This window comes from Bombus vosnesenskii, unplaced genomic scaffold (assembly GCF_011952255.1).
Source record: "Bombus vosnesenskii isolate JDL3184/JDL3185 unplaced genomic scaffold, Bvos_JDL3184-5_v1.1 scf7180000013352, whole genome shotgun sequence".
Classification (NCBI taxonomy): Eukaryota; Metazoa; Arthropoda; class Insecta; order Hymenoptera; family Apidae; genus Bombus; species Bombus vosnesenskii.
The window spans coordinates 2,290,794-2,308,890 of record NW_022882988.1 but is presented as its reverse complement, the minus strand read 5'-3'; the positions used below and the strand labels follow the sequence as shown (position 1 = coordinate 2,308,890).

Sequence of the window (18,097 nt, the reverse complement as noted above, 5' to 3'; positions counted from 1 at the left end):
TATTTCGGCGATAAAGATCCACAATTCTCAACAAAACTAGCACGTGAATCCTTGTAAGAGAGTCTTAAATTTGGAATATCTCGAGGAATTGAAAGACCTTATTCCAAAAAATCGTCGTTCTCACGACGGTAATGATATGGAACAGTATGATTCCGTTTGACGCATAGCAACCTCGGAACGATGTATAAAAGGAGTTTTTATGCGAGCTCACGTTCACCCCCATAACCCCTTATCAGACCGAATGAAATATCACGGGTCGTGTTTAATCCTCGGGATCTGATACATCGGTTTAATTTACTCCAAGTAGAATATATTCTTAACCGGTGTATACATTGCGAGCAAGGAGGATAAATACTCTCTTTATTTATGGCCCCCGATATCCCAGTATTTAAAATTCAAAGCGGCATCCTGCCGGGGTCATGGTTTCGTAATACCCTTTTAATTATTTCCAAAGTTCTATCTGATAGCGAATTGAAATGAGAAATTACCATTCACGCCGATTTATTATCACTACACGCACCGAATCGTGCTATCGTCGAGATTCCGTGTTAGAAGTGCTATATAGCGTTTGAAACTATCGTTAATTGAATATTTATGGCCAGATGAACGATATAAGTATCTTTTGGGCCAGAATTTATTTAAAATTCCAATTTATTACAATCAAAAACTTTGACTTTTATTTTACCTGGCTTATAGCAAGATAGAGTTGTTTGGGTCATCTAAGCTCCAACATCTTAAAATTCAGTCTTAACCAATGGCACGAACAAGAAAATGATTTTTTCAAGAAAAACGTGTACGGTTTCCATTTATTTTCAAACAAATACTCACGGAGATACTCTGTTGTTCTTGTTACAGTTTTGGTCAGCTTACGTGCCATGTTCCTCTCAGCACCTCGACTCGGTCCAACTGGCACTCGAGCAGATCGACCTGATTCGTCGGCTGGTCAACAAGCATCCTGAAAGCATGGTCCTCGTTACCACGGCGGAAGGTGAGGCATTTCGCTTGCAATTCTATGCCTTTGTAACTCCAACCATGGTCATGCATCAACGTAGAATGTCGATTCGACCGGCATGTTTACGCGGCAATCGTTTTAATGCGAGGAAAAAGGGAGAGGTAGATCAAGAGAGAAGTTGATCGACGAACTAAAATCGTGGCCGTGTCGTGTTTCGACGTGGCTGATGACGATCGCGTAGTCAAAGGATCGCTGACAAAATGAGAAACGCGCAAAGTATCGAGTTAAACATTACGCGATCCGCGAAGATAAATTTTCAATCGCGCTGCCGTTCGTTTGGCGACAAGCCAAACCTATTCGACTTTTTTCCCCCCGGACGAATCGTTATCGATTCGCGTATCGTTCGTCAAAGAATTTTCACGACGAACACGCGACCTATTTTCTATTTCTTCTTTTTGTTCGACTTGCTGCAACAAAAGAAACGAGCCACCACCGTGACGATTATCGCTACATCGCGGGTAAACCAACATCGACAAACGACCGTGTATCGATCGCACAACGTATTTGTTTGTTCCTAAACAAGTTTTGTATGCGTACAACCACTCATTAAGCTCTCTTCAGGCTATTAGATAACTGGTTCAAGCTACCATTAAAGCGTCAACCAAAGTAGATGGTGCAGCTGTGGGTCGAACAATACGCGAAACGTTCCGCTGCTGTTACTGCGAGAATTCGCGGTATCACTCTTTAATACAATCGCCGAACTACTTCGTAAGTTAAACACGAAATTATTAATTGCCAATCAGCTCTAATATAATGTAAACACGGGGCACCGCGTACTTACATCTTTCAACGTATCTCTAGCTCCTACTCAAGCAAGCTTAAGTCTTCCGTGAACTTCTCGCGAAACTGGTCGAATTATACGATATACATAATATATTATGTAGTTAGTCAGCCATGAAGTCAACGTTCTCGAGAAGGAAAGCCCATCGTATTCGAAAATCGTCGATCTCTAGAACCCTGCTGGAAAGACCTCTAAAGCTTCACGAGCGAGGAATATGAAATCGAGCTTCGAGGTCGACGAACGTCGAGAATTACCATCCTCTATTTGTTCCGAGAATGGGCCGCTCGACGTTACACACCGCTAGAATTTCTGGCGTGCCGCCAATGTCAGAGGGTGGCTGGCAGAAAAGAATTTACCCGACTTCTCCCTTAAGAAAATCGTCGCGGAATGAATCTTCCGTGGCAGTCGTGTCTCCTCTCCCATTTTAATTAATTCCTCGTCGCGTCCTACGATCAAGCAGTTCGCGAAATGCCGTCCGTGTAACAAATGGACTCGCTTCAAAGAGGAGTTACTTCTCTCGTTCGAACGTGCCCCGGAAAACAATCTATTCGTACCTCTGTCGGTCGTTGGCGAGAATTTACGCACGTACGATATGAAATGTTCGATCGAGGTCGACGAACGTCCGAAGTCGGCCGTCTTATGTTTGCTTCCGGTTGGCCATTCAACGTCGCGCGCTCTCAGATTCCCTGGAAGAGAGCCAACCGTCCAAGAGGAAACACGGAAGAATCCCTGCTCGTCTACCGACGTAGTGGAAAAGTCGGGCCAGCACTCCCCATTATTATCGTCACCGTGAATACACTTTCGAGAATTTAGGATGCATCTTAAGTTGCGAAAGATGAGGCGTTCCTTCAAGAACGGACCATCGTTGCTCTCGGTGTAACGATCAACTTCCGAGCTACGAGCCACGAGTAACCTATTTCGCGGTGATTTGTCCGTGACGGCGAGGTACAGCGAAATTCCATTGATCTTCTTCCATGGAGAAATTGTTGAGACGAACGAGGAGAAGTTCGGTGGGCGTCAATCGGGATTCAAGCTGCGCGCCTTTGATACGAGCCTCAATTTCAAGCTCGTTCTCTGCCTCGAACGACGCAAGTAGCTGGTAAATCGAACAGAAACGAGAAAAATGGAACAAGCACGACTGCTAGGCGACACGACGAGGCAGTGACATTGACGAAAGTGAGAAGAAGAGAGTAAATAGTGACACACGAAAGGGGACACATTGTGTGCTCAACGTTTGATCATCTAAACTCGATACTTGCTTTATTCGCGGAGGGTAGAACAAGGTCGGAAAAGGGAGCGCGAAGAAGGGAGAGGAAACTCGTTACGCAACGGATGCGGGGAATAATTTTCAAAGAGAAGGAAAGAGGATTTTGATCGATCGATGCATATCAATATCTTTGACGATACGATCTCCGCTCTATAAGATTACGATTACCCTATAACACGCAGGATTATCTTCGTCCTCGATTTTACGCGTTCCCATATAATAATTTGCTCCTGCGTGGTGATACGCGCGTGAGAACATAACGCGGATTTGATGAAAACGTCGGACAGCGGAAGAAGATTCAGCCAGTAGTAAATTTCAGTTGGAATGGAAAAATGTCAAGCCACACCGACCGTTCTACCACGTTCGATAAGCCGAACCACGGCGACTGCATGTCGGCATGCACATGCATATGTAAATAGACATGCGATACGTAGCTGTCTATATATACATAAATATATATACTTCACTCGGACGTATAAAGGAACGATTGTTCAAAATTTGCAAGCTGCTTTTTGTTTCTGCAAAAACACGTCCCGTGTTTCCTGACTGATTTATACGACGTACAACATCGACAGAATTTCAACTACCGTCAATACCGATCGTTAAACATGAAACACGAGATAGACCTTTCTCTTTAAATTACGATAAATAAAAGGTCGAAATTGCATAATAATATATTTGCGGTATGCTTATATGAATAAAAATACACATAATGTATTTATAAAAGACGCCCACTGTTTAATCGACCAGTCGCGGAGAGACGCGATCGCGAGGTTCACGTCAACGAGAGTCGTAAATTCCCGTTACGATTAGAATAATCGATCGAACAGATCGATCCCCTATTTCGGTTAGGATAATAGAGGTGGTTGAATGAGTATAACACTGAGTGTAACAGGTTATAATATTATATATTTCCAACAACTTTATATAAAAGCTAGTTACACTGGTGCGTATGTGTAAGTTAAGTAGGTGACTGATCTAAAGGTGGAAACCAGGTGAAGAAACGTTAACTGTTCAAAAGATGGAGAATCAGTGAAGCTCAGTGAGGATGCTGTGGCAGAAGAAAGCTAGGGATGGGTGTGTCTAGCGCACGGGACCATCGGATTTGTTGATGACAATTTTGGCTAGAAGAGTAAGGGCAACAGACATTGCTTTTTATTAGATAATAAGAAGGTTGGTGGGCTAGGAAGACTCTTAGCCGCCCCCGAGAGAAAGAGCTAGCGGGATATACCGAACGTGAGAAAACCCAACTTTCCCGTATCTTCCCTTAGTAGACAATAAATATAAGGAACACTTGAAATAAAAGATACTTGTTTGGTCTGAAGGACCTTAACTATGAAAATGCCAAGATTTGTGGTGAGTCCTGAAGGCCATTGAGGGTACGCAGCAAGGATGTGTAGACATCTGACTGCCACCTTGCACGTGGCGTGAGGCCTGGTTTTTGCACAGAGTCACCGGACGTAACACTCGCGTCTGAATGCTTTTTTCAACTTCTCTGTATGCAGACTTCAACGTGAAATCGACGCGACTGCAAAAAACGATTGTACGCAGCGAATCTTAAACAAGACAATGTGTCGCTGTATCTACGACTTATTGGATACGATTGGATGGAACGATATCTGGAAGATCGTATAATTCTAAGAAACAATGGACGACGAGGCAAGTGTGTGTTTATCTGAACCGGTCATTGCCACGGAAACTTTCGACGTAAAGCGTACTATCACGCTCGGGACAATAGTTCAAAATGTGCCGGCAGTTCGACGTGGAGAATTTACGAGCGACGAAGACGAACTTGCCGTTCCCGTTTATAATTCTCGCGCGATCGAATCGAATAACCCGTTTCGAAGCCCTTTAAGAGATCGTAAAGCTCTCGAACGCGGAAACGTTTACACCTACGAAGGCGAACTAAGGAATTTATAAACCGATTAGTTGAACGAGATATAAAGTAAAACCACTTTGGCGGCGTGATATACCGCGAGGAGGGAAAATACGTCAAAAATGCGGGAAATGCGAGAATTCGAAGAAAATTGAAAGAATTTCTGACTTCTACGTATACGTTAGACCAAGACGAAGTGTAAACTGGAACGCGTGGTAGTCGGAACGCGAGTTATAAATCAGCGGACGCAGTAAATCGAAGTTCATCGACAGCTTGCAGCTCGCTGCTGGCCATGCCTTTCCTTTCCAGTTATTTTTCCATTAAAAGCTTAATATAGCGTAAGCGCCAGCCACACACCACGAAGGAATTAAAGTTACTCGAGACAAATGGTACGAAACGCTATTAATTTGCCACTAACATTTCCGGGCCAACGGCTGCGGAGAACCGTTCAAAAATAAAATACGACACACGTGCGAACAACATGTTACAAGGTTTGAATAGATTACGCGAAATAGCGAGAAGGGGTTGCTTTATTCCAACAACGAAGATTATGGATTATCGAGTAAATTCGTTTAACCACAGGATCGATCTTCCATTAGCGGGAACCAAGAGCTCTATCGCGTGCGGTCGAAAGCGGAAAAGTTCGAATTCCCCGCGATAAATGACGCTTCGGGGGTGAACATCGCCGGGGGTTGATCCGCCAGCGCCACGAAACGACACACGCTGTACGCGTATATATCGGTATCCCGGAACCGACGACCTAACGCAATTTGTTCGCGGTGTTTTAATCGAATCCGAACGACACCGAGCCCGCGAATCCGATTTCACGGAGCTCGATAGCCCCACCTTTACACGACCGTACTCGATTAAAACGATTAAACCGGCCGGGAATCGAATTCGCGGCGCGCTGACTAAATACTGACAAAATACCGGCCGCAAGGAGGATTTCCCGAGTTGTCCGGCCGTTCTTTGAAAACCGAACGTTCCATTATTCTCCGGTTGGGATTAATCAAGCCCCGTTTACGGCTCGTAATTAATGATCCGACCGATAACGCTCGCCATCCATGATTTAAATGATTCTATTAAGCCAGGATCGAAGGCGACTCGTGACATTAATTAACTTTTAAATGCATCGCTTTCTTCGAATGAAACAGTTTGGTCATACGTATGTGTGGCATGCAAATATAGAAAAATATTTTGAACAATTCGTCCAGTATAATTAAAAACGAATTACTAATTAACACCAAATGTGTAAAAAAAATGACATTTACATATATGCTACTCCGGTATAAAATACAATGTAGCGCTTAGTATGTAATGTAGCTCATTGAATTACAATACTTTCATCCGTGTCTCACTTTCCTAACTGAAACACTGTATCATAATGGAAAATTGCTCTTGGCTAGACAAATTATTGCTAAATATATAAACCATATGATAATAATAATAATGAACGATAAATGATCGTGTATCCGTAACAACTGCGAATAATAACACCGTGCAAATTCAGGATTTGGTCGAACTGGTCAAAATTCTCAGTCCTTTCAATCGATCTAATTTATCGAAAATTTGCTCAATGGAATTTAAACCAGATGCTTGTCAAAAGCAATACAAATTCCTGTTATGTATTTTCAATCGTTCGCTTATATATATACAGAACACAAATTCAATACTTGATAAATTCCTTTTTTAGATATTACGCATTCTGCTCGCGTTTCCTAATTTTTCCGAAGATATCAATAATCTTCAAAAATTGTAATCCTCCAAATTCAAATACATAACGCGATAAGTGTAACGTATCGTCTACGTCGGAAGATACAGATATCTCGCTAAATGGCAACGCTATCCACTTAAAGGTTAATCGTACAAATGCATCTGCCACGACTTTATCATCATCAGACTAACATTTATATACATACATTACCGTGAGAGATCCTAAACGTATCTAAGGGGAGACGCGAAAACGAGTTCGTAATAATTAGCGAAATGATGGTAGTTGGGAAGATTGGCGATAAAGGTGGAAGTTGGAGAATGCCTGGTATCTACATAAGGATAATTGCAACAATAATAATAATGACAATCGAGGACATTCAAGGGAGATTTAACGTGTGCTTTCAGGTATAGAGAGAGCGCACAAGGAGGGTAGATTAGCAAGCCTGATAGGGGTCGAAGGGGGTCACGCGGTTGGAGCGAGCCTGGCAGTTCTCAGGATGTTGTACGAGTTGGGCGCCAGATACCTCACACTCACTCATACTTGTAACACGCCTTGGTGAGTTTACCAATTGAGACAATGTACGATTATATTAGATATAATATTTCGTTGAATTCTAATACAGGAGCTTCGAACGAAAATAGCTTAAAATTAGATAATCATTCATGGTCGGGCTAACCGATGTTCGTGATTGTCGCGTGCCGTTCAATGCGTAATCGTATATAAAGAGCTTTGCCGAGGATAATTCATCATAATGCATTATCGTTCGCACATCAATCATCGTGTTTCTCCGTAACAATTTATCGAGGGAGATATTGGTAGATCGTGACGCGTTTCGCATATGAGAACTTATGGGAAAACAAGTAACGCGTTACCAAAATGAAAATAGAGACACCACCAAATAGATATTAGATGGTAACGTATGAAATGTAGCTTATCTTTGATTAAAATAAATATGCTTCTGTTTTTCGTTAAGCTCAATTTATCGATTAAAGCTCGGTTAAAGCAAAACTGTTACTATTTTATACGACGTGAAATAAAATTTTCGAAATTAGTATCGCTGCAAGAATATTTAGAAAATCGACGACGAGTAGTATTTAGTTAGCTGGTAGCTGTTTTCTAAAAAAAATATATTAACATCACGTACGAACTTTCCGGTAGAATATCCGAGTTTAAATTCATAACGAGAAATGATTCAGATTTTGTGCGTATTCATTGTACCATTGGAAAGAGAATACGGAAAAACTACCAACAGTGTTTTATGTAAAAATTAGAATACGAAAGCAAAGAACATGGATAAACGCTCAATTTTATATAATCTACACTACAGACAAACAATATGCTACTTATTAAGATTCTAATTAAAGCGTTCAGCACATTTCATATGTTACAATCAATGTGTATAATAATACGTTCGCTTCTAAAATATAGACTCACAGTCGTATAGCTACGTGTTACAAACGTTCAATAAATAACAGAATAAAAGCGAGACACAAAATACAAGCGCGAGACATTTGCAACGAACGTTTCCCACGCGCTATAAATTTTAAATTTCTAAATTTCAAACGACTATCAAATCGTTCCACAAACAATCTCCTATTTTGCACCTTGAATTTGTATACTTATTATATATTTTTCTCCCATAATCGTCATATATTACACGACGTTACCTATGGAGCGGTCTAATACGTTTAAATTTCAAAAAATTCAAACTTCAAAAAATATATCGAACAACATACAGCTACTGTGGAGAATTGCAGAATCTTGGAAATCTTCAATGGATCGGAAGTTGCATTTGGGGCATGTCTCGAGCACAATACGTTCTACGTTCGGAAGCGTATCGATATTTTCCGCGGGTGGAACTGTTTCGACGACACCGTCGAACATCGAGGCAACTGTTTTAGTTTCAAGTTCGCGATGCGGCGAGGAGATTCGGAATTACGTAAGGTTTGCGAATAGCGCGACCCAGCTGCCGGCATTGTCGGGCGTGTATAGAAATATTATTCTAGAACAAACAATGGACGAATTCCCTTTTACGAGGCGACACCCATCGCACCGACTATGTCGTCCGCCGAGAAAAACGAACGACAACGCGGAAAACTGGGCGGGAAACAATAAAAAGTCTCGAACGAACCGACGGCTTTTGCGAGAGACACGTCGCCCTGGTTACCCCGGAATAAAGTACGAATTTTATGTTATACCTGAGTATACGGGGTGTAAAATTAAAATTGCTATCTGATAGCATGAAAAATGCAGCGGAGAACATAATTGAACCAATAGCTACACTGGATCGTAAAAATATTCCTACGCTTATAAATATCTACGAATATATTATGTGAAATTTTACGTGAAATTGAATTGAAATTTTATTGCCACTGTTATGGGACTCGACTGTTACGATTATATTGGTGAAACTCGGAACAAATCTACAAATATTTATATACGTGTAGAAATTACAAGATGTACTCGTGTTTGTTATAATTCAAAAATTTATTTCTTTGGTATAGTTCCTATAAAGCTTAACATTGGTGGCAAGAAAAGATGACTTACGAAAAATCTATTTTATTATGTTCTTCACCGTAAAGTTTACAACATATAAATCGTCCATTTTCTACGGTTCAAATAATTGTACTTTTGCTTTATCGTTACAATCGACACATATTGGCTTTCCAGATACGATATTTTGAATATCGTATTCATCAGTATCCTGGATTTTACAAAATTTTCTCACATTCGTATCGTTCTATATTAATATCGTGTATATTAATATGTGCAATTTCGGTGAGAGAATAACTACACGAACTTACACTCATAGGCGAAAATGACTCGAGTTTTGTGTGCGTTGATTGTGGCATTGCAGACAGAATACCGACGGATTTCCACCACTATTTCAAACAAAAGATACACGAGGAAAACGAACATAAATCAACATTCAATCGTGTAAAAACAATACCACAGACCAGCGACACATTTCTTGATGAAATCTACCAGGAAAATCCAACATTTCAAACGGACATTTCATATGTTGAAACATCATATTTTATTTTAAAAAATTCCAGTAGTTGAATTTAACACGTTCATTCCTATCGTCTATTAATAATTTTGACAATTCTGCTAACACAATGCTTGCGTTTCTTCTGTAATAACAGTTGTTCTTTCTTCCTCCTGCTTAAGAAAAAAATACTACTCTTCGGTGATACGATAAATTCTGACGATTTGACTTTTCACAACCGTTTGACCAAATAGCGTAATTAATAGACAAACCAAATGCAAAAGGGTTCCTACTAAAAGATACATGTACATCGATCCTGAGAAAAGAAACAAAACTGCAATTGCAGCAAAAGTGTTAGTACGGAATATCAAATTATTACATTTAATCCTCTCTTAGTACATTTATTATACGTTCTTTATTCTCAAATACGACATCGTAGAACAAACGACGGTTAATACGAAACTTTCAGACGTCTATTATGTCGGTTAATAAACAGCGCGGGGTATGGCAAGTATACAGAACTTTTACCGCTTTTAATAGGGAACGGGTTTAATAGTGGAACAAACTTTGCAACAAACTCGTGACACATAACAGGACATTGTAATTCGACGGGCTTAAAAGGGAAACACCAGAACGCAATACAACAACACACAATCACGCCACAGTTAAAAATCTGAGGAACGCGGGCTTGATGATCGACGATCCTCTCTTTCGACCGTGAAATTTATAACATTGGCAAAGCCGATCCAATCTTTATTTATACGCTGCATTACGTAACTGGCGGGACGATGAATCATGCGCGGATTAATGGAACCGTAACAATATTATCTGCGTTTCGGAATTTCCGGTATCGACCGGGCGCGTTTTACAACTCCAATAGATTCCACCGACACCAGATAAATATCTATACGAGGAGACGTTTCGGCTAATGGCGAGCTGAAGTAGGAATGACCAGTATATTGGTACGTGAACTTACCATCTCTCTATTTGACGGCTCTAATGGTGGAAATTGGTTCATAGCCTCAGCTTCTCTCGTACAATCACGAGGATAGGGTACACGAATTTTCGTTATTAGTTGGAGCTATTAAATCTACGTAATGTAGCATTTTATTATAACGCAACGAAGAAATTAAACGCGGAATATCGAAACCACTTGTACGATCCTAGCAGACACTCTCCACTCTAAAAGTCAGATCTATACAATGCCTCTTTTGTTATATACGTAAATAACTCAAAGACATTGACATTGATCATACACTCTCGTTTTCACATTACTATTTCGCTTCGTATTGCTATTTCGCTGTAATTATATAGATATAGGTATCATCAGACACAAGGTCAATACTGTGTTAATAATAGATCACGTATAGGTATCAGTTACAGCTGCGTGATTAGCAGCAATGCTTTTGAATTAATTACAGAGAGGGTCATGCTCTACCAAAGGGTAATTGGTTCATTTAGTCCGAATACACACCGGTTGTCCGTAAAATATAAACGGTCTTCATTCGCGTGATCACATGGAAAATTTTTATTTCGAGCTTCGCTCTTATTCTTGCCTTTCGTTTCGCTCAAATTCTGTACTCGGTGCTATACTGTATAATATGCTACATAGAAGGAGAACATTGAGTACGTATCAGATTTTAATCTATCTGGAACAAGTAGAAAATTCCGTTCTGTCCAGCCATATGTCGATGTCGAGCGACCGAGACCATATATCCCCACTTATGCATATATTTGGTCACAGCAAGTAGAAGATCCCATCCTAGTCAGCCGCGCCTCGAGGCCAAGTGCCCACCACTCGCGCATCTATCCGAAGCAAGTAGAAAATCCCATCATAGCTAGCTACGCATCGAGACCAATTCCCTGTCACTCGCATATCTATGTATTCGAAGCAAGTAGAAAATCCCATTTTAGTTAACAAACATCGAGACCAAATTAGTGGACCACAAGTAGTGGACAACTATCCGTTGCTCGTATCTGTCTGAAACAAATAGAAAATACCATCCTAATCAGTTACATGGAGAGCAAATGATTGAAATTTCAACCACTCACGTATCAATTCTGGTTATTCCGAACATGCATACCCCAGTTAAATGACCAAGTACCGGCCATCGTCTTTCCATTAACTAATTATCAAAGGAAAATGCAAAGTATCCGACCTCGGATTCAGAACTCTATGCGTTCGAAATCGATCGCATTCGTCGTTTACTCGTCGTTTACTCGTCGTTCCTCCGGCGATCGATTATCGTGTCAGTTAGCATCGCGAATATCGTATCATCGTTCCGTTTGCCAGCTTAGAGAACATGGCGCTAATACAGACGATTATCGTCCCGAAATTACTCAGACTCCTCGAAACCCGTTCCTGGTAGTCCGCGCCTACCACGACTCCCTGTAATCCTATCAACGTGAGAGATGTTTACGAATCCGTCCACAGACGTTATCGTTCCCCGCTAAATTCGTCTAGATAATAGTAATTAATCCTCTGTGGACAGAGATTTATCGTTCGTACGGTATTTCACGGCTTCGAATTATTTTCCGGCTTAAGGCACGTTTCAATCACAGGGTAGCCGGACATTCGCGAGGTATTCGTGCTTCAAATCAAGACGTTTGTATACGGGACTGGCACAATCTCCGTAGTCATTAGTTCGACGAACAATTCTAGTCGCGTTGCTTGGTATTACGAACGTGAAACTCTATGATTAGAGGGCATTGTACGACAATAATGCTGAGGATTGTTGCCATTGAGTTACTGACCTATTGGTTCGTTAGGGCAGAATGCAGCACAGCGGATGAACCCGGTCAAGTGGCACGCATCGGTGGTCTCTCCAATTTTGGCAAGGTGAGTAGAAAGAAACTTTTGTTCCTTCTGTGATCGAAAACCATTGCTCCGATGTCCCTTTGATAGCCGTATAACGAGCATCCACAAACGCGTTGAACGTGTATCGTAACGTGTGTACGCGTGTAGTACGTCAATCGTGGAACGTCAAGACCGACGTGTTGTACGGCAGAAAATTCAAAAGACGATCGATCTTATCCGATATCTGGAATATCGATTAAACAAAAAGAACAGTCAGTCGTTTTAGGAACTTTGAATCGAACGGTGGATCTGTCCGAAACGAATATCCCAACTCCATTTATTTGAATGAAATTTTCATCACTGTGTGATTAAATGATAAAGCGTGCAACTAAACTCACGTGTGATTCTGAGCAAGATAAGTGGCTGAGTTTTTGCTGGAGGCACAGCGTTCGTCCTAACTGGCAGGATTTTCTACCGTGACGAGGGAACTCGCGCTGTTTTGCTCACCGGATTAAAACATCCGGCAAATGTCTATCTCTCTAGCTACGCGTTACTTCGCCAAATGACACTTTCTTCAGCAGCAAAATAGTTGTGCGGCAAGTTCGATCGTAAATCCATGTCAATCGGATCGATGAACCATAAACATGGAGAAATTCAATGGAAATTTAACCGATAAATCGATTCACGAAGAAAACCTTCGAAATATTGGAAGTCCTTAAAAATGATGAAAAAGAGGTAGAGTTACGTAAGATAGCTGATCTTTGAAATTCGCAAGGAAGTTTGAAACGCGAGTTATTTATGAAAATTACCCGTTGGCATTCGTGGTATTCGCGTCGAAGTATTCATGAATTCCCGAGTGAACGTTACCCTTATACGAAAGAAAATTATGGGCAGCATCGATCAGGCGTAGGGAACAATCGGTCGCGTTTTAAGCGCGCATACTTCGAATCGTAAAGCTCTATTTTCATAGTTCACACATTCCATGCAAAGATTATAGAAGAAAAACATGATAAGTATATTTTTGCCGATTTCTGCTGATTTTCTGATTTTAACGTCGTTTTATGATTAAACAAGAAGATTTTCGCCATGCTCAAAGATGCGAATTCCTTCAAAATAGCTGATACGCTGACAAAATTTTATGGAAATCGAATAACTATCAAACCAAACAACATCCTGAAAATTTTGAATGGATGAAAAAACGCATACTTTATTCCACGGTCAAATAAAAGGACGATGTGACATTGATTGACAATGTACTAAATTTGAAAACTGCTTCTCTGTAAAAAAAAAAAAAAAAAGAAAAAATAGGAAATACGATTTACCCTCCAAGTTCGTAAAATTTCCCTCGATTCTTCGACCAAACAAAAAAAATATAATGAAAATAGACGTCGAGTCCTTTCGTGCGACAAGAAGATAGAAAGCAAATTTCTTTCGGCACAAGATAAAAGTCACGCGAATTTTCTAAAAGTGCGTGCGTTTGAAACTTTAAGACAGATAACCGTGTACTTTCGTAGGCGTCCTGCGTATTTAAGGCGCATGAAAGATAATTTCGAGTGGTATCGCTTCGTGACATCGTTCTTTAGAGTCAGACCTGCGAGAAGGACTACTTTAGCGTTCGAGAGGTGTAATTCCGCTGTCGTGAAGCGTCGTCTAAGCTTCGCGCAGCCGTCGTTCCGTTTGACAACATTAATTTCGAAACGATTAAAGCGATACACTCAAGTTTAACTCGACTGTGTTTTTTCTTTGGCAAAGTCAGGTATACCCCGGCCACGTTACGAGAGCTCGCCACCGTGTTCTATTTGGCGAATGTTAGAAAAACGGCAGACAGCCTCGAGAGATGTTTTCCAACGGCAAGGGAGATATATGAGAAACGACTTTAGGATTCTGACCGCGATATAAACCAGAAGCATGAGCCGCGGGCAAGAACCGAAAGATCGGGATAAAATATTATCCCCGTGTTAAGCGGCGTATTCGTGGTGCTTAGTCGATTGTCATTCTGATCTAATTATTTTCGCCGGACTTTACGTTTTTCACCGAGCGAGACGCCATTCCGCGAGATGAAACCACGCGAATTGCGTTCGTGTTATATGGGGAAAATTCGGTGTGTCAAGCTGTTATTGCAATTTCTTTCTGCGTAACCACTGAGACAAAAACTAACGTTCCTCCGGAGCATTTCTTGAAAGAAAAGGATAAAAAACAGAGAGTAAAATAGCGAAAGAGGATGGTGTACAGAGGGAAAAAGAGAAATGTATGACAAACGACTTGGAAACTGTGGTCGTGACTTAAGTCAACGAAAAGTTCTATGGTCGAGATGAACAGAAAGAAGAAGATAAAAGAGGAAAAATGGTCGTTTAAATATTCAATGAAGACCGCTTACGTTTTCCCGCGATCGTTTTAGCCTCGTTAAGCTTCAGTATCCAGTCGAAATGTTTGTTTCGGTCGCGTAACAGCTATTCGTTTGACTCGATCATCCTTTCATGCTGGTCGCCCTTTCTTCTCCTTTCGAAAATTTCTCGCGATCCAGCCAGACTTCGTTCTACGCTCTTATTCAGAGGGAAGAAAAACGAGTCAACACACGAATATCCGACAAACACTGTTCAGAGATTTGTTCCGCGCTTCTCTCGTTTCTCCCATCCACGGAAAATCGTGGTACAGAGTCCATTTTAAGTTTCCACCGCGAAATTTTGGGTACTCCGCCCCGTGATTGTCCTCGGCTGTTTTTGTTCTTTTCTTCTCCGCCATCTCGTTCGGTAAGTTTTGCCGCACTATCCATGAAACTTCCTGTCTATTTGCGCGGAGAAAAGAACAAGTCAGCCGACTAACATCGAGTTCTCGTTTTAGCCCGAGACACAGGAGTTTAGCCTATACTTTTTAGAATACGAACGTTTCCCTTCTTTGCTTTTTCAAATTACTCGGCAGATTGAAGATGGACAAATATTCTGAAAAAGTATCCTAAGAAAGTATCGTAATTTTAGACAAACGTGGAAGGATGAATAATTCCCTTGAGAGACTCGCGTTGCATGTAATGGCGAGCTATATAGATTTTTACTACGGTGTATTTTTCGAAACATTTTATTATTCGATAGCTCGTATTAAAAGCATTACGAATTTCTCGAATAATCCAATAGTTGATCGCGTTGAATCGTTCGTATAATGGAATAGCCGAAATTTGTAAAAACTTGTATTACAAAAATCTTTCATTGATCATATAACCATATCCAATCAATAAATTACCTGTTATTTGCCCCATTTAATTATTTTTCTATATAAAAGAATAACACGTTTAAAGAACTTAGTTTCATCAAAATGTACGAAGTAACACTTGGGAGCGCTATACCTGTTATCTCGCGAAATAAATGAAATCCTTACGAACGTATTAAACACGGTTTGCATGAATTCTCTAGAATATGCGTATGCATATCACGTATATATAAATATATAAATAAATATATATATATACCATATGTATATGTTTAACCCTTAAAAGAATCAGCTTTTTTTCCACTCAGCCTCATCTGTGCACCGAGACGTTTTATATACGATCCTCCACTTTTCTTTTATACCTCATTCAGCGGCTACACCATTTCTCACCCACACCTGCGTAATAAACAGCTCCCTCAAGCACTCAATAAAAATTCCACACGGTCACGCCAGAAAAAGAAGAGATATAGTCTGACGGGTACTTTTTTCCAGTTACTTCTTTCCCGTTCGCCGTTTTCATTCCACGATACGTGCTCTGTCTCTTTAATATCGAGCCCCCTTCTGGAATTGTAGCACCGCTTCCCACCAACCCTCTGTCAATATCGCAATTTTGAAACTGTACCTTTCTACGATCACTTGGCAGAAGACACCACTCGGCTCTCACGGGAGGAATCCGAAAACTCGACGCGTGTTTCTACCATTTTATCCCCCTCTATTTTCATTCGCCGTGTCTGCCGCGAACGAGACCACGAAATACCTGGAATACTCGGGCAAAAACGATACGGTTGAAAGATGGGGGCAAGGAGATTGAAATAAAGGAGAACGTACGACGCCGGAAAGTGAAGAAATATAGCCCTGTTGAAAGGGTGCTCGACGTGCCCAGCGAAACCCATTCCATCCGTGAAAGCAGCTCCTCGATAATTCTGAAAAATTTCTGCTTTTGTTCATCGCCCCTTCGCGCTTATCGCGTTATCGCCCCTATAAACGGTGCCGCTATATTCGATCCTAATATCCGTACATTTCGATCAACGTGAATAATTACTAATCGAATAATAAAAATCATTATTCGAATACATAGAAATATGGTAATCGGCTTCAACTGCACGGAAATAGTTCACAGAAATTTTTAAACATAGGCTACTGTACGTTTATTAAATTGCGATAGAGTAATAATAAAGTCAGAAGATAGATTCAGACACAGCGATACGTTTATGTCATTTGATCAGTTAGCTGCGTTCGACGTGTATACGCGTCAATCGAAAAATCTACTTCGCTGCGGTTGACGTGTACGCTCCTCGTGTGAAATAAAAGATTATCGTTTACTATAAAAATTCAAAATTTTAGTAAAATGTAATAATTAAAAATAACGAATGACATTTACTATTATGCTTCCTTTATACTTTCAGTAAACCTACTACGTATTTTATAAAAAAAACAGTTTGGTATTTAGTATTATAGATGTATAGTATTTGATTATTCTCTTTGGTATATCGGTTATGCTCCATATAACGTATGGCTTTTTATAAATTAAGTTGATTATTTTCCCCAGTGCAACCCCGTTTGTGTACTTTACTGCGTATATCGGCCGAATTGTTTTGTGCACTTTACTTTATTATTTTTTGGAACTTTTTAGGTTTCCAATAACAATACCCTTTTCAACGATGAATTTTTAATTTTTCATCGAGTAAAAATGTAATACCTTCCCGTTTTGCTTTACTTTGTTCGTAAAATGTATAATACGCTTCTCCGCAGTTAACAGGTTAATCGCATCAAAATTTGTTCTAATGTAATAACTAACAGCAGTTGTCTTCTTTTTGGGTTCGTTGTAGTTTTATTTCTACGAACTTTTCTTCTATTAGCTTTGTTTAAGACGCCATTAAAGTACTTGAAACAAACGAAGGCACGTATTTCAAATAAAAGCACGTAAAACATTGTTGTTTATTAGTATGCATAGAATACGTTACGGAATTTTGTTCCTATATATATAGGCAAAGTCACATGAGACAGGAGAACTGCATAGACAGTTCATCGTCTCTGTGTCATAGTAACGAAGATACGATAAAGGCCGCAGAGTTTGAGGCTAACCCCGCATTAACTGAATTTTGGTTCGCGTTAATCCTTCCACTGTTGTTTAAAGTGACGATACGCAACGATAACTGTGTTGCGAAACTTAAAAAATTTGATTAATAATAAATTCTGTTACAATAAATTCTAAAATATGGAATGTATAGTTTGTACAGTTGCCCATGTACCTTTGCAACAGTTACAAATTTTAACAGGAAAACACGAACTGATCCCTTTTCAGTAATTAAACTAATAATAATTCTACAAATTACAAGCTACCAATGGTAATGAATACCTTGTCGCATAACGGTAACAAATAAAAGCAAATAACGTGCTGCGAATTAATTTTATAAATTACGATATAAAATTTATTATTAATATTAATTATTCCGATAA

The 18,097-nt window shown here is 40.1% G+C and overlaps 1 protein-coding gene across 4 annotated transcripts in view; it reads left to right on the top strand.

Annotated features, from left to right (window-relative positions):
* The window catches only part of LOC117236798 (dipeptidase 1), a 76,506-nt gene that overhangs the window by 31,774 nt on the left and 26,635 nt on the right, over positions 1 to 18,097 (top strand). For all 4 annotated transcript variants that reach the window (XM_033500069.1, XM_033500067.1, XM_033500068.1 and 1 more), the window contains exons 4-6: positions 856 to 988; positions 7,055 to 7,205; positions 12,409 to 12,478. In XM_033500069.1, the coding sequence (XP_033355960.1) occupies positions 856 to 988; positions 7,055 to 7,205; positions 12,409 to 12,478 (354 nt within the window). The remainder of the gene's footprint in view (positions 1 to 855; positions 989 to 7,054; positions 7,206 to 12,408; positions 12,479 to 18,097) is intronic.